We start from the raw sequence: 25,941 nt of genomic DNA on the forward strand, positions 1-25,941 counted from the left end.
AACTGGACAAAAGCAACAATACTCCCAATAACAGCAAACTCATGGACTCCTGCAGATCAAATCCCAGAGTACCCTATTCCGATAGGAAACATGAAGTATTTAGGTATCAATATTTCGTCAAAACTCACAGAGCTAACCAAACTAAATTACACACCACTTCTGGAAAAAAATCTCAGCTGATTTAAGACGCTGGAATAACTTGCCTACATCATTGCTGGGAAGAATAGCTCCAAGAAAAATGAAAACCTTACCTCAAATAAATTCTTTCTTTTCAGTGATTCCATTGAAGCCCACATTCAAATGGTTTCAAACCTTCGATTCTGCTGTCATAAATTTGTACTCAAAAAATAGAATCAGTCTATTCACTCTTGAGAAAAGTAAACAGGAGGGAGGCCTAAATGCTCCCAACTTTAAACACTTATTATTATTTAGCTAACCAATTACAATACGGTTTGCATGGTGAAAAGACTTTGGGGATCTTCTTCTCTTGTCCCTGTGTTTGCTGTTCCGGAGTCTGACTTAGCTATGAACCTTCGTGGCTTACCCATCCTATGGAGAGTATCAACGATGGTCTTCTGGCCAGTTGTCAAGTCTGCATGCAGTCTTCCCCATATTGAACCCAACTAAGACAATTGAACCAAACTGAAGCAATTTTTTTCCCCACAATATCTTTATTGAATTTTCACATAATTTATATGACAACAACAAAGAGGAAGATGAGACTAAACAGACAAAAACAAACCCATACAAAAAGGGCAACTCCACATTATATTACACTGCAATAGGTGGCTGTGCACCACATTGGTCAACAAAGTTCAGTAAAGGCTCCCACACGACTTCAAACTCCTCTGCTCTTCCTCGAATAATATAAGTCAGTCTTTCTAGTGAGACTGTATTCGTCAAGTCTCTTATCCATTGATTCATCGATAGTACATCCACTTTTTCCCAAAACGGTGCCATCAACCTCCTGGCCTGTAGCAATCCAAAGTAGATCAAAGCTGATTTACCACAAAATCTTTGGGGTAAATCCCCAGCACAAAACGTTTCGCTTGTTGAGGTATGTTAATTCCGACAATATTTGACAGGACTTGCCCCACTTACCTCCAATATGTTTGCAATTTAGAACATTCCCAGACGTAGTGAAAAAGGGAACCCCGTCCTTCTAAACATTTAGTACTGGTGTCTGGGACATCAGGAAACCAGTTATTCAGTTTTACAGGCGTAATATACGTTCTCATCAACCATTTGTATTGCAGTAACCTCATTCTCGGGTTAACAGTTTGTTTCTGGGCTTTAAGGAATGCCCTGTTCCATTCTTTCTTTGTTATAACCTCCTCAAATTCAGAGTTCCAGGCCTGTAATCTATCAGCAGAGGAGTCTTCATCAAAATGGAAATCAGACCCTTATCCTCACTGTGTGAAAGTGTTAAATGTTACAAATTCGAAAGTGGAGGTTCTGAATTAATAAATTCGTACTTTGAGGAATGTTTGAGTTGCAGATGTTTAAAGATGTGCTTTTTATGGTATTTCTGAATAAGTTCTTCAAATGGAAGTAGTATACCATTTGCGTACAAATCACACACACTTCACACACCCTTCGGCCCAGTCTGAGGTACTGAGCACTCTGGAGAAGTTTTTCGTCCAGGATATCACTGTACTTGGCCGCATTCATCTTTCCTTCGATTACAACCAGTCGTCCTGTCCCTGCAGCTGAACAACCCCCCCACAGCATGATGCTGCCACCACCGTGCTTCACTGTTGGGACTGTATTGGACAGGTGATGAGCAGTACCTGGTTTTCTCCACACATACCGCTTAGAATTAAGGCCAAAAAGTTCTATCTTGGTCTTATCAGACCATATAATCGTATTTCTCACCATCTTCGAGTCCTTCAGGTGTTTTTTTTTGTTTTGTTTTTTAATAGCAAACTCCATGCGGTCTTTCATGTGTCTTCCACTGAGGAGAGGCTTCCGTCGGGCCACTCTGCCAGAAAGCCCCGACTGGTGGATGGCTGCAGTGATGGTTGACTTCCTATAACTTTCTCCCATCTCCCGACTGCATCACTGGAGCTCAGCCACAGTGATCTTTGGGTTCTTCTTTACCTCTCTCACCATGGCTCTTCTCCGTCGATTGCTCAGTTTGGCCAGACGACCAGTTCTAGGAAGGGTTCTGATCATACCAAACGTATCCCATTTAAGGATTATCAGAATCAGAATCAGAATCAGAATCATCTTTATTTGCCAAGTATGTCCAAAACACACAAGGAATTTGTCTCCGGTAGTTGGAGCCGCTCTAGTACAACAGACAGTCAATTTACAGAACACTTTGGAGACATAAAGACATTGACAAAAAACAACAACAAACAACAATTGTGCAAAAAGATGCAGAGTCCTCAGTTCGAATGGCTAATGACGCAATAGTCCGGTGCAATGACCATTGTGCAAAGGGCACTGAGACTTCAAGGAGTGTATGCGGTTTAAAGTGACGAGTACTGCGATAATCTGGGACAATGGTTGTGCAAATGTTACAGATACTCCTCAATCAGTGTGCAAATGAAGCAGATACTACTCTGGCATGAGTGGCCACTATATGCAAATAGTGCAGCACGGCGAGACAACTACAGTGAGTGCACGAGTAATACATAATACAGAAATGTAAACGAACTCAAGTCAAAAAATTGCCAGCTTGTTGTAATGGAATTGTAAGTTAGCTGTTCAAGAAGTTGATTGCAAGAGGGAAGAAGCTGTTGGAATGTCTACTAGTTCTAGTTTGCATTGATCGGTAGCGCCTACCTGAGGGAAGGAGCTGGAAGAGCTGGTGACCGGGGTGGGGAGGGTCCGAGAGGATTTTGCACGCCCTTGTCTTAGTTCTGGCAGCGTGCAAGTCCTCAAGGGTGGGTAGGGGGGTACCGACAATCCTTTCAGCAGTTTTGATTGTCCGTTGCAGTCGGAGTTTGTCCTTTTTTGTAGCAGCACCAAACCAGACTGTGATGGAAGAACACAGGACTGATTCGATGACCGCTGTGTAGAACTGTCTCAGCAGCTCCGGTGGCAGGCCATGCTTTCTCAGAAGCCGCAGGAAGTACATCCTCTGCTGGGCCTTTTTGAGGACGGAGTTGATGTTAGTCGCCCACTTCAGGTCCTGGGAGATTGTAATTCCCAGGAACTTGAAGGTCTCGACGGTTGACACAAGGCAGCTGGACAGCGTGAGGGGCAGCTGTGGCGAAGGATGCCTCCTGAAGTCCACGATCATCTCTACAGTCTTGAGCGTGTTCAGCTCCAGGTTGTGTCGGCCGCACCACAGCTCCAGCCGCTCCGCTTCCTGTCGATATGCAGACTCGTCACCGTCCTTGATGAGGCCGATGACAGTGGTGTCATCTGCAAACTTCAGGAGTTTGACAGTCGGGTTCGCTGAGGTGCAGTCGTTCGTGTAGAGAGAGAAGAGCAGCGGAGAGAGGACACAACCTTGGGGCGCCCCAGTGCTGATGCTGCGTGTGGATGAGGTGGCCTCCCCCAGCCTGACCTGCTGTGTCCTGCCCGTCAGAAAGCTGTAGATCCACTGGCAGATGGCAGGTGAGACGCTGAGCTGGAGAAGCTTGGATGAAAGGAGTTCAGGGATGATGGTGTTGAACGCTGAGCTGAAGTCCACGAACAGGATCCTCGCGTAGGTCCCTGCACTGTCGAGGTGTTCTAGGATGAAGTGCAGTCCCATGTTGACTGCATCATCCGCAGATCTGTTCGCTTGGTAGGCAAACTGCAGGGGGTCCAGCAGGGGACCTGTGACACTCTTGAGGTGGTCCAGCACAAGACGTTCAAAGGACTTCATGACCACAGATGTCAAAGCGACAGGCCTGTAGTCATTCAGACCCGAGATTGCAGGTTTCTTGGGGACTGGGATGATGGTGGAGCGTTTGAAGCAGGATGGAACTTCGCACATTTCCAGTGATCTGTTGAAGATCTGAGTGAAGACTGGCGCGAGCTGGTCCGCGCAGACTTTGAGGCAGGATGGAGACACGTGGTCCGGGCCTGCCGCTTTGTTAATCTTTTGTTGTTTGAAGATGCGTCTCACATCCTGTTCATGGATGGTTAACGCAGAGGTCAGAGGTGTGATTGTGGTCGCGGGTGGGGCCGGGTTGGTGTGTGGTGTGAAACTGTCCTTTTCAAATCTGCAGTAGAAGGTATTCAAGTCGTTGGCTAGTGTGCTATTGTTCTCAGCTTGGGGGGATCGTCGCTTGTAATTAGTCAGCGACTGGAATGCATGCCAGACTGATTTAGAGTCGTTTGCGCTAAACTGTTTTTCCAACTTTGCTGTATAGATCCTCTTTGCAATGTTAATTTCTTTGGTCAGCTGGTTTCTAGCTCGATTATACAGGGCCCTGTCCCCGCTCTGATATGCGTCCTCCTTAGCTTGGCGAAGCTGCTTAAGTTTAGCAGTGAACCACGGCTTATTGTTGTTGAATGTGCGAAATGATTTTGTTGGAACACAGACCTCTTCACAGAAACTGATATAGGATGTGACAGTGTCCGTATATTCATCCAGGCTGCCAGCTGAATTTTCAAAGACACTCCAGTCTGTGCAGTCTAAGCAGCTTTGAAGTTCCATCTTGGCTTCATTTGTCCACTTTTTGACTGTTTTCACTGTAGGCTTCGCACATTTAAGTTCTTGCCTGTACGTCGGTATTAAGTGAATTAAGCAGTGATCAGACGAGCCCAAGGCTGCACGAGGTATAGCACGGTATGCGTTTTTTACCGTGGTGTAGCAGTGGTCTAAAGTATTATTTTCCCTGGTAGGACAGTCGATGTGCTGCTTGTATTTAGGGAGTTCGTGGTTGAGTTTAGCTTTGTTAAAGTCCCCGAGAATAATGAGGGGTGAGTCGGGGTGTTTTTTTTTTTTGGAGGCCCCTGTGCTCTTAGGAACCTTAAGTGCAGCAGAATTTTTTTTTGTAACCTTGGCCAGCTCTGTGCCTTGCCACAATTCTGTCTCTGAGCTCTTCAGGCAGTTCCTTTGACCTCATGATTCTCATGAGTGCACATGGCCTTACACTGAGGACTCTGCATCTTTTTGCACAATTGTTGTTTGTTGTTGTTTTTTGTCAATGTCTTTATGTCTCCAAAGTGTTCTGTAAATTGACTGTCTGTTGTACTAGAGCGGCTCCAACTACCGGAGACAAATTCCTTGTGTGTTTTGGACATACTTGGCAAATAAAGATGATTCTGATTCTGATTTGCTCTGACATGCACTGTGAGCTGTAAGGTCTTACATAGACAGGAGTGTGGCTTTCCTAATCAAGTCCAACCAGTATAATCAAACACAGCTGGACTCCGATGGTGTAGAACCATCTCAAGGATGATCAGAAGAAAGGACAGCACCCGAGTGTCACAGCAAAGAGTCTGAATACTTATGGCTGTGTGATATTTCAGTTTTAAACGATGTCGCAACAATCGAGCGAGCCAGAGTTAGCTGTTTAGCTCCGTGGCACACTAGCTAGTTAGCTCGCAGCCTAGCTAAAGTAATAAATATTTTCACTAAAATGTCCCAGTTTGCATCTAGGGAGCCAAAGCCGTTCCGCCAGCGGCTCTCTGCATCGTGAGCGGTGTGCCGGGTGTTACCACAACAATGAAAATGTATCGAGTCTGGAAAAAGCCTTGCTTCCATTGTATTTATGAAACGATAACCTGCCCTACTGTTCTTCTAATAGGCTAGCACGGAGACAGGACTCACACTTTTAGTGGCTAATGATTCGCTGAAGCACTTCATCAACACACACAAGGCTCAACATATTTTTTTGTTTCTTCAGGAGCAATTTTTTTGCAGTGTAATTGCACAGGGACTCGAAGCAAAGATTTTATGAAAGAAATTCTGACAATATAATGGAGTTGAATGTAGGGTTGCAGCTCACGAATATTTTAGTACTCGAGTATTCTTCTGAAAATTCTATCAAACAACCGATTTGGATAAACTATATTTTTGCTTGGTTAAAGAGCAATTTTGAATACAAAAGAGAAAAGAAGACATTTCGACTTAATAACGTACAACTACATAATTGGTTTTCTTTTTTACATAACCAAGAGTTATTTCTTGAATTCACATTGTGCATAAGAGATTAGGGATTATTTTTCTTTTTTTTTTAAAAGCATTTGTGCAGCTTCACTTAAACAGCTAGCATTTTAGCATTTTGTGACATATTTATACATTAGCTTCATGGCTGTGCATTTATCAGTTTAGACAATCTGACTAGGAATAAGACCAATATTCTTTGTACTACTACAAGTTTTGGAAGTGTGCAATTTGTTCAAACTAAAATGAAGAAACCTTGAGAGAAGGAGGGAGGGAGGGAGTAAGAGAGAGAGAGAGAGGCAGGTGTGGGATGCACTGGAGACTAATGATAATTCATCACCTGACAGGGTGAATTAAATGAATGGACTGGTGTATTGCTGTATTGAAGAACTGAGGAGTGATTCGTTCGTTGAACTTTTTCATTTGCAATCCGTTAGACGAGTGATTCCTTCGTTGAACTTCTTCGTTCGCGATCTGTTAGACACAAGCGATTCGTTCGTTGAACTTCTTCGTGCGTGATCCGCGAAGGAGCGATGTACTAGTACGATGAGTGATTTGTTTGCGCAAGGAATGACGTACTACGCAGTGAACCTACTCGAGTGATTTTAACCACTCGTCCTGACGTTCTCGCGGGGATAGCTTTCACTAGCAGCCGTTTCTTCAAGCTAACGGCTAATGTTGAGTCAGTCAAGCACACGGAAACAAGTGCACACACGGGTCGGACGGCATCTCCATAATCTTAAAACTCCACAGGAAACCGACATGCAGTCAGATTCGCCAGTACAAGGCAAGCTGAAGTGGCAGCAGCAGGAAGTTTAAGGGGGGGGGGGGATTTGAAAAGATTAATGAGAAATTTTAAATAAAACTTACAGACCCTTTCCAAAAAATTGGAATATCATGAAAAAGTTCATTTTCCATAATTTCATTCAAAAAGTTAAACGTAGATTATAGATTCAGGGCCCACAATGTAAACAATTTCAAATATTTATATTTATTTTTGCATAATTTGGGCTTGCAGCTCATAAAACCCACGAAACTAGGAATTCAAAAAATTAGAACACTGTTAAGAAATCAGACCAAATTTTGCAGGCCATAAATGTTTTAAAGTGTAAAGAGTGTCACACGCTAATCATCTACTAAAATCAAAAGCACCTGCACAGGTTTCCCCAGGTGTCATTAAATTGCTTCAGCTAGGTTCAGTTGTCTGTTGGGTTCAATATGGGGAAGACTGCAGACTTGACAAATGGCCAGAACACCATCATTGATACCCTCCATAGGATGGGTAAGCCACAAAAGTTCATAGCTAAGGAGTCTGGCTGTTGACAGAGTGCTGTGTCTAAGCATATCAATGGAATGTCTAGCGGAAGGACAAAATGTGGCAGGAGAAGATGCACCAGCAAGAGAAATGACTGTAGGCTTCAACAGATAATCAAACAGAGAAGTTTCGAGAATCAAGCAGAGATCCAGAAAGAGTGGAATGAGGCGGAAGTCACAGCTTCAAAATCCACCACAAGGTCCAAGGGTTTGGAGGAAGACTGGTGAAGAACAGAACCCCAGCTGCTTGAGGTCTAGTGTGAAATATCTACAGTCAGTCATGATTCGGGGTGCAATGTCCAGTGCAGAAGTTGGCAAACTCTGCTTTCTTAAAGCCAAGATCATCGCAACAGTCTACCAGAATGTTTTAGAGGACTTCATGATTCCTTCTGCAGAGAATCTGTATGGAGATGCAGATTTCATGGCCCTGCCCATACCGCCAAAAGCACCAAAACCTGGTTTGATGCCCATGTCATCACAGTGCTTGACTGGCCAGCCAACTCACCGGATCTAAACCCCATTGAGAATCTATGTGGTATTATCAAAAGGAAAATGACCCAAAAATAAAGAATTGACAGCAAGCATCAAGGAAATCTGGGCTTCCATGTCACTTACGACCACACCCTGCCCCGGGAGCCATGCCAAGGCACCTGCGAAGGGTTAACGCCTTCGCATATTTCCCAGGTCATGTCCAGGTCTTCCCAAGGTCACAACCCCAACACCTGCAAAGAATTAGGTACTGTTATACTAGTCATGGAATAGAAGACATATCTTGTGAATTGTTGTATTGACCATACAATATAATTCTTATAAATTCTTATAGTATTCAGAGATTTAGTATTCATTATGAGATTGCTTACACTAGTGGCCCCACAGTAACCTTGAAAACATTTTAGCTTGTGCAATATGCTTGCAGTGTGTGTGCTTGGACAAGTTGTTTACAGGATCTTGCAAAAGAGGAAGGCTGCGGAATGTTCTAGTTGACAGCTACAGGAAAACAAGTCATCCACCAGAGAAAGGGGGGAAGACGGCAGGTCAGGATGACCGCGAGCCAGACAATAAAGCTGTGAGGAGGAACATGGCCGTCCCGTACTTATTTTAATATACAAATTGTGGGGCGACCAGGGAAAGATGCGCCATTTTCTCTCCGCCTGCGACGCAGATGTGAGGCTCTGCTCTAGGGAAGAGCGAAAACGCCCAGAATTCTGTCAACATGATTTGCTGAGCTCTTGAGAATTATAAACGGCTCAAAATACTATCTGTGTCATGATAAAAATGACAAGAATAACAGTATACTACATGTTTTGGTTCGATTTTGTGATGTTGTTTACAACGTGAGAATAAGAGTTGCGGGAAAAATGTAAAACTAACAAAAAAAATGTACTGAAAAAAATATTATTACATTTACAGGTGATGGAGGCTAAAAGAGGCGGCACGGTCGCGGACTGGTTAGAGCGTAAGCCTCACAGTTCTGAGGACCGGGGTTCAATCCCCGGTACTGCCTGTGTGGAGTTTGCATGTTCTCCCCGTGCCTGCGTGGGTTTTCTCCGGGCACTCCGGTTTCCTCCCACATCCCAAAAACATGCATTAATTGGAGACTCTAAATTGCCCGTAGGTGTGAATGTGAGTGCGACTGGTTGTTTGTTTGTATGTGCCCTGCGATTGGCTGGCAACCAGTTCAGGGTGTACACCGCCTCCTGCCCGATGATAGCTGGGATAGGCTCCAGCACGCCTGCGACCCTAGTGAGGAGAAGCGGCTCAGAAAGTAGATGGATGGATGAAAAATCACACTTGAATCATTGAACAATATTTGTCCTAAAAAGCAACATGGTTTCTTTAAATGGATTTTAGTGGATGACTGAATCAAATAATTGAGAAAAGAATATTAACTCTGGAAAAATGCATTTAATTGCATTTCAAAATAAAACAGTAGAAAAACTATCCATCAATTTTCTGTACCGCATATCCTCACTAGGGTCGCGGGCGTACTGGAGCCTTATCCCAGCTATCTTCGGGCGAGAGGCGGGGTACACCCTGAACTGGTCGCCAGCCAATTGCAGGGCACGTATACAACCCCAATTCCAATTCAAAGTGAAGTCACCATTAATGCTGAAAGATACACAGGTTTTGGAGAAACATATGCTGCCATCCAAGCAATGTCTTTTTCATGGATGCCCTTGCTTATTTCGGCAAGACAATGCCAAACCACATTCTGCACGTGTTACAACAGCGTGGCTTCGTAGTAAAAGAGTGCGGGTACTAGACTGGCCTGCCTGCAGTCCAGACCTGTCTCCCATTGAAAATGTGTGGCGCATTATGAAGCGTAAAATACGACAACGGAGAATGGGAAGCAAGAATGGGAAATAATTCCACCTACAAAGCTTCAACACTTGTCTTTGTAGTGTATCCAATTAAATAGAAGTTGAACATGACTTGCAAATCATTGTATTCTATTTTATTCATGTTTAACACAACGTCCCAACTTTATTGGAATTGGGGTTGTAAGGGCAGAGACCAGACCAGAGAAGCTTGGACCTTCAGGTGTCACCTTGCCTATTGCTCTAGCACTCACACGCCTCCACTTGCACTTCATCCTGAAAATGTTTCAAGAAAAAAGAAGGGTGTATAAATTGAGATAAGCCAAAGTTTATCCAAAAATGCAGAACCGCAATAAACAAATTCTCTGCAATTGGGTGGCGACCAGTTCAGGTTGTATTCCGCGTCTCGGCCGAAGATAGCTGGGATAGGCTCCAGCACGCCCGCGACCCTAGTGAGGAGAAGCGGAATGGAAGATGGATGAGTGTAGAGCTGAAGGAGTGTGCAGAGAATCAACCAGATTAAAAACATACAAATGAGCATTACAAAATATGAGGCGGCAGTAGTACTAATCTTAATAGGAGTCATTATGTAGGACAATAAATACTTTTGAACGTATATTATATAGGTATAGTTGTTTTTGTTTTGTTTGTGGTGGTTGATCTGTTTTTATTTTCAATAAAATTTCAAGATACTGCTGTTAGTGTGATAATCATTTGTATTATTGTATTAACATATATAGGATTAAAGATGTGTATATATTATTTCTTATTATATTACTATAGTGCTGTATTGTATTGTATTGTTCTATAAAGTCATAGTTATATAGGATCCTAAGGGAGTAGAGCTCGAGATATCACAGAAGCAATTATTTCTGTTCTATCCAGATTACCAGGGATCCGCTATGGTCGTTGATAAACACTAATTTATCAGTTAAAACAATCTTCAGAATGTGCACCCCTCGTCCAGAGGTATACGTAGTACATTACTTTTAAACATTCTCCACATAAACGGTTCACGAAATCTTAAATGAAGCCCCTGCGCTAATCTTAGCAGTTGTTAGCATCATGAATTTGAATGAATTTGGAATTAATTTTGCACTCCAGCAATAATACCATATACATTTGGTAAATATGTCAAACAATACTATGTATACGGCCGATTTAGTGTTTGAAAAATTATTAAGAAACTGATTATTAATACTTACTGTTTACACCCGGCCGGGGCAGTGAGAAAGCTACGACTTTCTGAATGGAACGCACCCCTGATGTGACGTTTTTGGAAAAAAATGCACTGAATGTTGAATTTGCAACTGAATACATAAAATATTTGACAGTGAATGTTGAATTTTCAGCTGAATATGTTGATCTTTTTTTTCAGCTGAATTTTAAGGTAGAAATATTCAGTGTGGCAGCACAGTAACCGACTGGTTAGCACATCTGCCTCATAGTTCTGAGTACCCGGGTTCAAATCCGGCCTCGCCTGTGTGGAGTTTGCATGTTCTCCTTAAAAAAAATAATAATAATAATAATGATTTGCAGTTGAGAATGGGTGCAAAGGTACAAATGCAGCAAGAATCTGTATTGACACATTGATGGAGGTGTCTTTGCCCAATGTGTTCCAGCAGTGTTCTGAGCTCTGCAGCATCTCGCCCACTGGTGTCATTCTCCAATCCATTTGGATCTGATTTGTGCTATAGAAACCTCAAACTGAGCCCACTCTGTGTTCATATGTGTAACGTACCATCACTGCCATCAGTCCACCTTCATCCGTTCGTCATATTGTCCCTTCATCTCGCCATGCATCCGGGCAGAGCAAGAGAGAAACTAAGAGCTCATCCCAGTAAAGTAATAAGGGAGCTAATTGGGCTTGGCCTACAGTAGGTGGCAAATCTGTCTGCATCAAACAAATATATGTTATAATTCAGTATTGTATAACTGGCAATTTACCATATACAGATAGCCAACCTTGTTGGAAGGGGGTAAAAGGAGTTGTGTCTTGTTTGTATAGAAATTGCAGCCAAAAAGGGAACCGATGTCAGGGAAAACGATCCCCGAAAGGGATAGAATTCAAACTTCCCTAAAACAATGAATGATCTGTAAAATGCACAGTGATGAATGCACACACCAATTTATATTTAGATTGTGGGCTTTTCAACCAAATTCTGTTCAGTTATTGAGAGAATAAGAGGAAGAGGAGGACGATAATGTGGTGTGCTCTTGATGGAAGACGCTGAGGAGGAGGAAGATGAAGGGGGGAGGGATGGCAAAATGTGGTGCATTCTGTGTCGGCTCAGCCAGCGTCTGGCAGGCAGCCAATTACAGTGTAGGGAAGCAGTGCCACTTCAGTTCAGTGTGTCACTGAGGGGAAGGGGTGGGTGGAATATGGGAGGGGAACATAAGGAGGCGCGGAAACGGATGGAATAAAGCGGGATGAGAGAGAGAGAAATGGGACGGGGCACAGGGAGAAAAAGAAAGATAGGCAGACGATAAATGCCGATCCCAGCACCAAGACCGAACAACTTTATCGCTATAACAGGAGAGAGCAAACCTCCCAAATGACATTTATTTGAAGTGAAAAAGCAAATTGTTTTGTACTAATAACATCACTGGCAGGTACGCTTCAATTGTTTATTTTGGTGGCCTTCGGAATAAACGCCACAAACTGGTCGCCAGCCAATCGCGGGGCAACCAAATGATTGTCAGATTTTCTATTAGAAGGAATCACTTGTCGACGAGCCAGCCATTTGAAAACCTGTAAGACACTGTTGGACCAAGTGCGGTGCTACAAAATTGTGTTCCGTTGTCTGACCTTGAGACAGGGTCAGGTTACAATCTGCAGCACACACCTTTGGTATGGGCTGCTGTTTGTTCAGCTGCTCACGTCCAAAATAATAGCAACAGTTAGTCACATTTAGCATTAAAAAAAAACCAAAAAACTGTTTGAAAAAACTGCCGTGAATTTGCGAGAGTCAATTTTCTGCACATTTAGAACAATATTTGTCAACTTAAGCTCAAATCCAAATGTTGGATATATATTTCATTGTTAAATTCTATCTAAATATAAATCTTAAATCAAAATGTTTATATATACATATACAGGGTTTAGTTTCACTTTTCTGAAGAAGTGTCGCGTGGACGTTGCGGGGCGGGTTGTGTCTTTGGGTTTTTGGTATGGTTTTCATCACTGTATTTACGTGATATTTTCTCAGAATGCGTTGTATGGGTTCTGTTTTAATCTTCATGTATGGGAGTTTTACTACATCCTTGTTTTTGGTGTCTGTTTCCTGTTTGTGTTTCACTTTCCTTTTTCTTCTGTTCATGTTGTCTGGCTTCTTGCTTTCCTTTGTTTATGGCCGATTTTGGATACGTTTTGGTTTTGTAAATGCTTTTCCTCCTCCTCTTTGTCCTTGTTGTCTGTTATGAGGCTGGTGCGGTTGAATGGAGAGTTTGTGTGCTGTAGGATGAAAAAAAAAATCTTTCAAAAAAATATAATAAAGAAGAAGACAAGATGAAGGTTGTTGGCGGCAGGCGTGCTTCAACAAAATGCATTCAGCTTCATTGTCATTTCCCCCCCGCGTTTTTTAAAATTGCCAATATGCATAGGATAATATTGTTACTCTAACTTATTTGAGACAGCAGAACAGGACCTTACTGAACAATGAACTCATTCACTGCCAGCCTTCCCAGTTAACATGGATATTTGACTTCTAAAGCCGTCAATGGCAGTGATTAATTCATAACAAGGGGATAATTACTTTTTCACACAGGGCCAGGTAACTTTGGTTTTTTCTCCTTAATCGATGAAATCCCCCATTTATAAACAGCATTTTAAGTTCACTTGGGTTGTATTTGTCTGATATTTACATGTGTTTGATGATCTCAAACATTAAAGTGGGGAAACTATGCAAAAGTATAAGAATTTGAGACTTGGGTCAATACATTTTCACGGCACTGTATATATATTTTTTAAACACATACTTTGTGTAACAGACACTATCCATGATGATGCTTTGAACTTAGAGAGGAAGTTACTGAATCGATTTCAAGCAACCGTTTTGGATCGCATCGTTCTGAATCAAACAATATCATCCTTGAATCCAATCGACAAGCACAAATTGTGATACGAATTGAATCGTTGCGAAAGCGAAGTGTGACACCCCTCACCTGATCTTCTGCCCACCTAGTCACAATATAGTCAATGTCGTAATATTATGCAACTTGTGAGGAAAGTGTTGACAAGAAACCCCCAAATCATTTTAGTCCTGTCACATTTTTGGAGACTGCGATAAAATGAAAAAGTGCATATTATACTAACATTTCAAGTTATTTTTCTCTCTCTCTCTCTCTCTCAAACCAATATTTGACATTCGGTAGTAAAGTTTAAAAAAATACCAAGCTTTTGCTCCAACTACATGACTTGGGCATTTCCTGACATTGCCCAGATCATATTTGACTGGACATAGGTCTAATTTCACAGGTATGTGCCCAAGTATCTGAGTTTACAAAACAAAGGGACAACTTTACTGAAATGAATAGGTTCATGCTTGCTTGGAATAGGGGAGGGAGGTGTTGCAGGCGTAGCTGAGGTGTCAAATATTAACAAGAGGGTCCCATCAGATCGCCTCCTCCAGCTCCTCAATGATTCCTCATTACCATTGGCATTGTGCTCCAGGAGGGAGGTGACAAAGCAAAGTGCTTCTGGCTTCAGCGGTTTTAAATCAGCTCGAAGTCCCCTTTGTGCTGGCCCAATGCCCTCTGAGACCCCCCTCAACCTCCACTACCCTAATGGAACGATGGCATCCAACGGTCGAACTGAAAAACACTCCAACATTGCTGCAATGTGTTTCAAATGTTCTCAATAGTTTTCGTCAAGAAATACATTTCATATGAAATACAAACATGGGGTTTCCTTCCCTGAATGTGTGAGGAGTAAACCTGCCCCATATGGAAAGTGCCTTGAAATAAGTTTTGTTTTAATTGGCGCCACATAAATAAAATTGACTTGACTTCACTCATGGGCAAACGGCAAAATAGATCATTTTAATACGATGTGAGTGATTGAAGAGATTTGCACTGTTATACAATTTGATGGATTACTTTTGAAGTGTCACAAATTACTGTTGACAAAACAAGTGTCTGCATCATGAAATGTACTCTTATTCTCTTTCTCATTCTGTGGTATGTGATGCTGAAACATTGATGTGCTTCTATAATGAAGTCATTTATTCAATGTAAAAGGTTCAGGTCCCTCACCGACAAATAAGTCCTCTCCATAAATGTGAGACAGATTTTTTTTTTTTGGGGGTGGTTCTGTCATTTAAATAATTTATGAAAGTGTTATCTCGTGAAAGCGTTTCAAACTAAAAGACGCAATCAATATGAAAGAGGAGAGACAGAAGAAAGAATGGGCGTCAAATTAGAAAACAAGCCCGCCCTCTCCCAGCCTATAAACAGCCAATGGAGATTGCAGACAGACAGACACACACACACAAAAAAAAAAAAAAAAAAAAAAAACAAGTTAACGCGCCGCATCGTTCCTGGCCAGCCGGTGACGTCGTCTACACGACTGTCTGGCTGCAAAACGGACTTAGACAAAAGCAACAGAAAACCGAAGGGCGAGGAGCCTTGCCACAAAGGATTAACACATTTACCGTCCTGGAGTACACATATGGCTTTTCTCTGATGATTTTTGCGCAACTGCTGGGATTGGATCGGGCCTTTATTATTTTAGAAATTATTATTTGGAAGGACAAAGCGGGCGGATGTTTTTGTAGCTCTTCCTCCGTACTCTGTTTGTCACCTCTCCGCCGCATTGATTTCTTTGCACTGAGCAGTTGTCTGCTGAAAACCTGGTCCGGTGCCTTCCCCCACCTTCCTTCCTTCCTTCTCCTCTCTTGCCGATCGCTCCTTCGGTGCCCTCCTTCTTTCTTTCTTGGGCTCCGAAGATGCCCAGCTCACTTTTCGCCGACCGCGGCGTGCAGGGAGATGCGCTAGACGACCAGAGAGCCCTGCAGATCGCCCTGGACCAGCTCTCTCTGCTCGGGTTGGCCCACGACGACGACGACGACGACGACGACAGCCAGGAGACCCGGAAAAAGAGCGTCAACATGACTGAGTGCGTTCCGGTGCCCAGCTCCGAGCATGTGGCCGAGATTGTGGGCAGACAAGGTTAGTGTCCGGCCCGGCCCGGCCCGGCCCGGCCCTTCCCAATGTGGCGCCCGAGGCCACATTTTACAAGCCAGGAAAGCTGACAAAAGAAAGCAAATCTCTCCCAGCACACTACAACCTTGTCTCATATGTACTGTATGATCTACTGTTTTCCTGATATGCATATTATATTACATGCGACGTTACTGTCTTGATTATAGTTGACACAAAGAAGCTGCAAACTGCTGTTTAATACGGCATGTGGGAATACTCAGTTATGGAGTATTAACCAAATGACACTACTACTACTAATAAGTAAATATAGTGTGTACAGTGGAACCTCGGATTGTGTAACCTGAAACGTTCTTAAACTGAAGTCATGTTTCCCATTGAAATGAATGGAAACGCAAATTAAGTTGTACTTAACTTTTTTTTTTTTTTTTTTTTTTTTTTTCCATCCGTGTGTGGTTAAAAATAAATATATTGCAATACAGAAATGAGTGAAAACACACTATTATACAAAATAAAACACTAAATAAACAGGTTAATGGTTTATTGTTCATTAACTTAAACTCAGGAGGGAAAGGGGAGGAGGACTGCAGATTCTCCATTGAAGAAGAGTCCATCCATCCATCCATCCATCCATCTTCTGTACCACTTTATCCTCACAAGAGTCGCGGCCGTGCTGGAGCCTATCCCAGCTAACTTCGGGCAAGAGGCGGGGTACACCCTGAACTGGTCGCCAGGCAATTGCAGGGCACATATACAACCCCAATTCCAGTGAAGTTGGGACGTTGTGTTAAACATAAATAAAAACAGAATACAATGATTTGCAAATCATGTTCGACCTATATTTCATTGAATACACTAGAAAGATAAGATATGTAATGTTCAAACTGATAAACTTTATGGTTTTTAGCAAATAATCATTAACTTAGAATTTTATGGCTGCTACACGTTCCAGAAAAAACTGGGAGAGGGTCCTGTTTACCACTGTGTTACATCACCTTTTCTTTTAACAACATTCAATAAACGTATGGGAACTGAGGACACTAATTGTTGAAGCTTTGTAGGTGGAGTTATCTCCCATTGTTGCTCGATGTACAGCTTCAGCTTTTCAACAGTCCGGGGTCTCCGTTGTCGTATTTTTGGCTTCATAATTCGCCACACATTTTCAATGGGAGACAGGTCTGGACTGCAGGCAGGCCAGTCTAGTACCCGCACTCTTTTACTACGAAGCCACGCTAACCGCTGTAACACGTGCAGAATGTCGTTTGGCATTGTCTTGCTGAAATGAGCAGGGGCGTCTGTGAAAAAGACGTTGCTTGGATGGCAGCATAGGTTTCTCCAAAACCTGTATGTACCTTTCAGCATTAATGGTGCCTTCACAGATGTGTAAGTTACCCATGCCATTGGCATGAACACAGCCCCATACCATCACAGATCCTGGCTTTTGAACTTTACGTCCATAACAATCCGGATGGTTCTTTTCCTCTTTGGCCCGGAGGACACGATGTCCACAATTTCCAAAAACAATTTGAGTCCATCTTAGATAAGCTCGGGCCCAGAGAAGCCGGCTGCGTTTCTGGGTGATGTTGATAAATGGCTTTTGCTTTGCATCGTAGAGTTTCAAGTTGCACTTATGGATGTAGCGCCGAACTGTATTTACTGACATTGATTTTCTGAAGTGTTCCTGAGCCATGTGGTGATATCCTTTACGCACTGATATCGGTTTTTGATGCAGTACCGCCTGAGGGATCCTAGGTCACGGGCATTCAATATTGGTTTTCGGCCTTGCCGCTTACATGCAGTGATTTCTCCAGATTCTCTGAATCTTTTGATGATATTATGGACCATAGATGATGAGATCCCGAAATTCCTTGCAATTGTACGTTGAGGAACATTGTCCTTAAACTGTTCGACTATTTTCTCACACACGTGTTCGCAAAGAGGTGAACCTCGGCCCATCTTTGCTTGTGAATGACTGAACAATTCAGGGAAGCTCCTTTTATACCCAATCATGGCACCCACCTGTGGGATGTTCCAAACAGGTGTTTGATGAGCATTCCTCAACTTTCAGTCTTTTTTGCCACCTGTCCCAGCTTTTTTGGAACGTGTTGCAGCCATAAAATTCAAAGTTAATGATTATATGCTAAAAACAATCAAGTTGATCAGTTTGAACATTAAATATCTTGTCTTTGTAGTGTCCATCCATCCATTTTCTACCGCTCATCCGAGGTCGGGTCACGGGGGCAGTAGCTTTAGCAGAGACGCCCAGACTTCCCTCCCCCCAGCCACATCATCTAGCTCTTCCGGGGGGATCCCGAGGCCTTCCCACACCAGCCGAAGGATGTAGTCTCTCCAGCATGTCCTGGGTCGTCCCAGTGGTCTCCTCCCGGTGGGACTTGCCCAGAAAACCTCACCAGGGAGGCGTCCGGGAGGCATCCGAATCAGATGCCCCAGCCACCTCATCTGGCTCCTCTCGATGTGAAGGAGCAGCGGCTCCACTCTGAGATCCTCCCGGATGACCGAGCTTCTCACCCTATCTCTAAGGGAGAGCCCGGACACCCTGCGAAGGAAACTCACTTCGGCCGCTTGTATCCTGGATCTTGTTCTTTCGGTCACGACCCACAGCTCGTGACCATAGGTGAGGGTAGGAACGTAGATCGACCGGTAAATCGAGAGCTTCGCCTTCCGGCTTAGCTCCTCCTTCACCACAACGGATCGATACAAAGACTGCATCACTGCAGACGCTGCACCGATCCGCCTGTCGCGGAGCAGACACCTAGCTTCAGTTTACAGTAAAGAGTTATGCATTGCGTCAATGATTGTCACGCAGCGTGAGTACAAGCACATCATAAATCCTTATGTTCGTCCATACCAAGACCCTTCCCAAATTGAAAATTGTACATAAATAGAGGGAATTTTCATTTCATACTTAAAACGGGTCGTTCCTAACCCGAGGTTACACAGAACTTTTATCACTGAAGTAAAGGGAGGCCTTATTTGGTATTATCATTTATAGTAATATTATTTGGGAATTACTTTACATTTGAATCTGTCATAGCTTTTTCATTTTGTGTCAATTTATTGTGAACACGTAGCTTCCCCATTTGATTCATCCACCGAAGATTTCATCTGCATTTGACTCAATTACAGTACCAGGCAACATTTCCTTTTTTTTTCTTCTCCTTTTATTTTGGCATTAACAGTAATTTAGTTTGGCAGTTCATCTAGTTATTCCCCCTAAGGTGCAAAAAGCGCAATCGGTGCACCAACATTAGCAACTGAATGAGATTTAGTTTTACATTTATTGTTTGGATTTTGGTGAAAAACCTAAGGGGGGAAAAAAATGCTTTGGTAGATAACTGTAAGTAATATCAGAAATGTAATGCACTCTTTTGTAAATACTATAACGTAGCACCAGCCTTACATTTATTCCTGTTTCACATTTCTCCACAATAAATATAAATAAAGCTGTCAATGCTGTTTAAATTGAATATGAAATGATTCATGTATTTACATTAGGCTTTACACGATCAGGATTTTTGGGGCCAATCACCGATCAGCGGGTTTAAAAAAATTGATAACTCTGAGCACCGATCTGATCACAAGATGGAGCAATGTGTCTATTTAAATGACTTGTTCATTTACTGTATATACTTGTGTACTGTATACTGAGTATCTTCAAAAGTATTCTCTCGCATTTTAGACCAAAGGTAAAACATTAATGACCTCTCGGGCATTCAAGGATTGTTTTCAGTTAGGTCAAACCAACATTACAACACGACAGAAATAATGGGTGCTAACTTCGGGTCATTCAATTACTTTACTTTAATTAAATTAAATTAAAATAAATTAAAAACTTTAGAGCATGATTCGACAGAATGCTTTACAACCGTTAGTGCTAGCACTAGCTTACTAGGCTACATAATGTTTTGTTGACTGCTTGCGAGCCGTATCGTATTTAAAGTACATGAACATCGGTGATGACCAGCACACGTTTTTCCTTATTTTATTAAAAAAAATTTCCCCCACCACACGATACATTTGCGATCTATTGTTGTTGTCATCGCCATGGTAACGCGCTTATCCGGTCGCGTTTGAGTTGGCAAGATAAACCCAGTGTTCGTAAAAGACGGGATGCGGTGGTATCGGAATACAAAATGTTATTGCAGTAGTCTGACATATTGCAATCGTGAAAGACCAAATTTGTCTTGTCGTCTGATCCAAGGCATTGCGTGTTGCCTGTCCCACAGCGCCGACATGTTTTTAAAAATAACTTTATTGGCGGTCAGCTATTTACAGTACTATGGCAAAAGACATGTGAAAAAGCTAAAAATAAACGAGCTTTTGGATTCAAATAAACCGTACACAATGGCGAGGCGGAGTAAACGTCTTTTGCGGAGTCATTGATCGGATCTGCGAATGATGACATCAAAGCTGATCAGCCGATCAGCATAAAATGCTAATTATCGGACGATACCGATCAAGCTGATCAGATCGGTGTAAAGTCTAATTTAAATGCCCCTATTGCCCTTTAATATGACAGACTCAGCGTTTCCAACTTGACGACTAGCGACAAATATAGCGACTTTTTCGGACGTTTCGGAGACATGAAGCACGTATCGGTGCGGTTAATGTCCTCCGGCATCGCTAAGCACTCACAGGCGGTCATGTTCACAGTAGCCTCGTGCAGCAGTCAATACACAATGATTACAAATAAATCAGTAAAAGAAAACTCACATCTGCAAGTTGGTCCCAATCCCATTGTTCTTGTTAATGAGCCTGTCAATACATTTGGTTCATTTGTGAATGTCACAACCCAACAGTCTTTTGGTCAAATTTGCTACTCTAACATTTAACAATGTTGGAAAACAAACTAAGAATCAACAGAAGAAAGTTTATTTGCAGTCCTAATCATACTTAGCATTTATTTAAGCTCACTTTTTATCGTTATTCCTATCTCGTATAGCTTCCATTGCAATCAATTATGCAATTGAGGCTATGGCGTCATCTCGTGACTTCTAGTGATTTCTAGGACAGCCAATAGCTACCTTCCTTAGTGAGGAGTTGGCAATAGTGCCCAGACTCCCACAGTTAACCAGCCTCTCCATCATAAAACATCATCTTATCGTCTGTATTTCAGATTCGTGTGTATGATTCACTCGTTGTCCCGCTCTGTACTTGCTAGGTGTGTTTGTTTACCTCCGGTTTGCTGTCATCTGAGGCGGGGCACGTCTCTTTTTATGCTTCATGCAGAAACACTGATTTCAAACTTGCTCACCTCGCTCCTCTGCGCTGATTTAATGAGTTCTTTATTCGTCCATTTTCGATATAATCCTCTTCTCTCTCCTGTCATCATGGTGGAAACAGTTTGCCTTGACATTGAGGGCTCTATTTTCGTAGACCGCACATCTGCGGTGGGGCGCAAATACTGGCGGATTCAGATCTTCGTATAAGCGCAAGGCTCGATGCAATCGTTTGCCAATTTGGCAGACAGGTCTGCACCAAGCTGGGCGTTACAACACAGCCAATGTGTGTCCTTGGAGATGTGCCCGGCGTTGTGACAATTTCGTGGCAGAAAGTCGGTCTAAACTTGTGCCTGCTCACGCTTAAATACTGGCACAAGGTACTGGTAGATTGAGATTTTGGTGAATTTGATTGGGGCCCAGGCAGAAAGATACTGAGGTGTGTGGACATATTTAAGCCAGCGGTTATCACTAGCTCATCGTGTATTTGACAAGGTTACTTGCTAACGCTGCCTTGACAACACTGGCCAAGAGCAGTGACAATGCTCCACTCACGCACGGATTGCTGTGATTCTGCATCATCTTCCGCACAGAGATGTCTCCATCGGCACTGTCATTGCGCACATTTAAATGGAATGAAAGAAACCACTTTTATTGGCGGCGAATAAAGCTGTAAACACACCCACAGTGGCGCAGCCCGCGCACTCTGGGATCTGCCAGTCTGTGCTGGTCTCCAAAATTGCCAACACCAGTTCAACCTGCCCCTGGTGCACAGTTGCGTTCCCCGCCGCACCAGATTTATACCAAGATAGGGCCCTACGAGTGAATGGTATTAACTACTCACGAATATAATTATATTAAAGTTCTTGGGTTTTTTGGGCACGCTTAGCATTCGCCTATATTGCCTAATGAGCAAACTGGCGCTGTGCGTGTCAGGAAACTTGATTGTGTTGTGTAACACCTCCCCAAGCTTTTGTCCTGTTTGGATAGCAACCTCAAATACTACACGTGTGTTGTGTATAACCTCCTCAGGCTATTGTCATTTTTGGATAGGAAACTCAAATACTACAGGTGTGTTAGGACTAATTGTTGTCATCCTTCTGCGCCAAGAGACAATGGATTACTGCACCGATCCATCTGGCTTGCAATGCATTTTGTGACTATACAAATACAAGACTATAGGATTGCATATTGTAAAAAGGCTGATTTAAAAGGCATTCTAAGCTGAAGTGCACTGATCATAGACACAGGAAAGTGGATACCCGTTATTTACTCACGCTAGGTACTGTAGCTCCTTTGTTGCTCAAAGGCCCTTCGATCGATCTCAGTCTTGCAATAATGACGTCGTAAAATGAAATTAGGACAACGGTCACGATCTTACCTCACCGCATGCAGTCGACGCCCACTGCTGAACACTTTTCCAGCTGCAGGGCGGTACAAGTGCTAGGTTACATATGCAGAGTCCACTCCCTGCAACATCCCTCTGCTGCTGCTGCTGCTGTTCCCAGAAAAACAAAGTGACTGCAAGGGAACCACCTCCCTCCACTACAGTATCAATTGGAAGGCAGATAGCATACAGTCAGATCCCTTTTGTAGGTCATATCAGAGATGAAATGGAAAAACACATGACATTTATTATGCACTGCATCCAAGAGATATGTTCTTAAGCGACTTTAAGCATTTCACATGTACTGTGTTAAATAATAGAAATGGCTACAATGCAACCTCCCTGTCCCCCCCCATCCCTCAACCCTCTAGAAGTGGGTTGTCCTTCCTCTTCATCCAGGTTTACATCACCCTCATCTGATTATTTCAATCCTCCAAGATCCTATTTAGTTAATAAATAAAACATTGACTGCATTACTAACACATTGTGACATTATCATGAGGCTTTACTGTTTCCATTAAATGAGGATCTTTAAAAAGAACTCATTGACGGGATCTCTCTACTTTTTCATAGGGTTCAGCATGTGGTTTAAATTTGCCCCTCTTAAAAAGCACGAATAAAACACATCCAGCAACAATTTTTATGTTTAAAATATATAATATGTCATATCAATATTGTTTTGGAACCTGCCTTAATTTTCTCCTTTTGCTCGCTTGCTCAGGTTGCAAGATTAAAGCACTGCGAGCAAAGACCAACACCTATATCAAGACTCCGGTCCGAGGTGAGGAGCCAGTTTTTGTAGTGACAGGCAGAAGGGAGGATGTGGCGATGGCCAGGAGAGAGATCATCTCAGCGGCAGAGCATTTCTCGCTGATTCGAGCTTCCAGAAACAAAAACACCAGCTTAAATGGCAGCGGTACTCCAGTCCCTGGCCCCCCTAACTTACCTGGACAAACCACCATCCAGGTGCGAGTACCCTACCGTGTAGTGGGTCTTGTTGTAGGCCCCAAGGGCGCTACAATTAAACGCATCCAGCAACAGACCCATACTTACATTGTGACTCCCAGTCGGGACAAGGAGCCTGTGTTTGAGGTTACAGGGATGCCAGAAAATGTGGACCGAGCCCGTGAGGAGATTGAAGCTCACATTGCCATGAGAACAGGGGCTCTTATCGAGGTCCAGGATGTAAACGACTTCCATGCCAATGGAACAGATGTGGGGATTGATCTGAATGGGCACCCTACTCTGTGGTCGAAGCCCAGCGTCGGGATGACCCCGACCAATGTGCGCAAAACCTTCTCCAAGTACCGCAATGACTCGTCCTCGTCCCTAGGAAGCGCCTCCACAGACTCCTACTTTGGCACTAATTCCCACATGGCAGACTACAGCCCCCCCAGCCCTGCTCTGAGTTACACAACCAGCAACATTAATTGCAACAACAACAACAACAACAACATCAGTGTCAACACAAATGGCAATGGGTTTGTTTATGGAAATGAGGCAATCTCTCCTGACTGCACTGATCTGACTTTTGATTCCCCGCCAGGGCTTGAATCTACGCCAGCCCAACCTGCGATTTTATGGTCCCAGTACGAAAATCAAAGCAACCCTTCTTTGACCAGAGGCAGCTCTTCCATCTCCACGACAGCCAATTCCAATGGCATGATGATGATGAATCAGAGAAGAATGAACAGAGAGGCATCCCAATCCAGGATGTCACCGGCCCTCCACACTGGTCCCAGCGAGCACCAGTTGGCTCCAAGGGTCTGCGCTGACCTTAGTGAAGACTTGCTAAGTTTCTCTGGCTATGTCAACACCGTTGCCTCCCTGACAAACTCTCACCTTGCTTGTGTTCCATGTGAATCCTCTGCCTCTTCTTCCTCCTCTTCCTCTTCCACCAGCCGTAAAGGCAGCCGCGACTGTTCAGTGTGCTTTGAAAGCGAGGTCATTGCAGCACTGGTGCCCTGTGGACACAACCTCTTCTGTATGGACTGTGCCAATCGTATCTGTGAGCGAAGCGAGCCCAAATGCCCTGTCTGCCACACCGGTGTTACTCAGGCTATACGTATATTTTCATAAGAATGTGACTCTTTAATGAGACCTGTTACAATAGGTACCGTTAGACCGTTTGGAAAGTGTACATAGAATTACATACAGGTGACGCTGTGGTATGAGAAGGAAAAGAAACACGTTTGAGTTTGTTGGATGAAGTTCAAGTGTACTGTAGCTGAAATCATTTCAGCATGTTTGAAATATCACAGAATCATTAGCTCTGGTCCATTGTACCCAATACTTATGTGACTAGGGATGCAAGTATGTGGATCAGACGCAAGCCATCCAGCTTGCCTCATGGACAGTTGACAGTAGCTGGGGAGCAAAACAGGACTATTGACATACAAAGATACTTCAGCTCCTGTTTGCAGAAATATCCTACAAATTTATGTGTAGAATACATTTGAAATGACAACAGATTGAAGTATTTGCTCCTTTTTTCACTTGAAAAAGTATATTTCTTATTGCAAAGATGTTTACAAGATATTTTTTAGTTCAGTGAAACCTTTGAAGCTGGGATAAAATCATATTTTTTAGTATGGCCTAATGGCAAAGATCACTGTATTATTTTAATGTCATATTCCTGTGTGCAGGAGAACCAAGTCCACAAAATATGTTTTGCATTGGACAGTATTCTGTGTAGATGAAGCTTGAATAGTTTCAGCACAATTTTAAATCTGCTTCACTTATCATATTTTTTATTCAATAATATAAAGCGTATTTTATTCTCTGTTTATGAAACATTGAAATGTGCAAAGATGAACACAAAGAAACATTTTACGCTTTCTAAAATTTGTATGTATTAGATTTTGGTGGGAATTACAGGATTCTGTTGCACCACTGTACTTTTAGTATTTCTATTTTGATACATTTCTTTACCACTTGCTTATGTATTTGTAGTTATTTTAGTGTAAATGTACTTCATTTTAAGAACAAATATATTTTATTTTATGAAAGAGGACCTGGAACCTCATGGTCAAACACTAACTTTATATTTCCTGAGACAAGATTTAAAAATGTATCAAGAGTTTTTATTTTTCTGAAATTTAAAGTAATACATGATAAGTAATGGTGCTACTTCATGTTTTTTTTTTTTTTTTTTTAAGTATTTCTATACAAGTTAAATAAAAACATTGTACACTTGAGGTGTGGCACTTAATTGAAGACTCTTCATTGGCCGTAGCTGAGAATGCGAGTGTGAATGGGTGTTTGTTTATACGTGCCCTGCGATTGGCTAGCGACCAGTTCAGAGTGTACCCCGCCTCTCGCCCGAAGATAGCTGGGGGATGGGGTCCAGCACGCCCGCGACCCGAGTGAATGAAGATCTTCCGTAAGGCTTTTGTGAATCTTGGTCATGGTCAACACTGCTGGTTAATCAAATCACGTTTGGTAACAATCATTTCTTTCCCCAGAGAA

General features: G+C 42.9%; 1 protein-coding gene across 1 annotated transcript; it reads left to right on the forward strand.

Moving 5' to 3' along the window:
• The first annotated feature begins 15,199 nt into the window (after positions 1 to 15,199).
• mex3b (mex-3 RNA binding family member B) lies at positions 15,200 to 25,670 on the forward strand. The gene is made up of 2 exons (XM_061757884.1): positions 15,200 to 15,855; positions 23,195 to 25,670. Exons 1-2 carry the CDS (start codon positions 15,633 to 15,635, stop codon positions 24,550 to 24,552), a joined length of 1,581 nt encoding a protein of 526 aa, XP_061613868.1. The 5' UTR covers positions 15,200 to 15,632; the 3' UTR covers positions 24,553 to 25,670.
• The last annotated feature ends 271 nt before the right edge of the window (positions 25,671 to 25,941 follow it).

The sequence above is a fragment of the Phyllopteryx taeniolatus genome, chromosome 2 (genome assembly GCF_024500385.1).
Source record: "Phyllopteryx taeniolatus isolate TA_2022b chromosome 2, UOR_Ptae_1.2, whole genome shotgun sequence".
Taxonomy (NCBI): domain Eukaryota; kingdom Metazoa; phylum Chordata; class Actinopteri; order Syngnathiformes; family Syngnathidae; genus Phyllopteryx; species Phyllopteryx taeniolatus.

Coding starts and splice junctions, on each gene's coding strand:
- mex3b (XM_061757884.1), top strand. CDS start 15,633: ATGCCCAGCTCACTTTTCGCCGACCGCGGCGTGCAGGGAGATGCGCTA. Junction 15,856..23,194: donor CGAGATTGTGGGCAGACAAG/GTTAGTGTCCGG, acceptor TCGCTTGCTCAG/GTTGCAAGATTAAAGCACTG.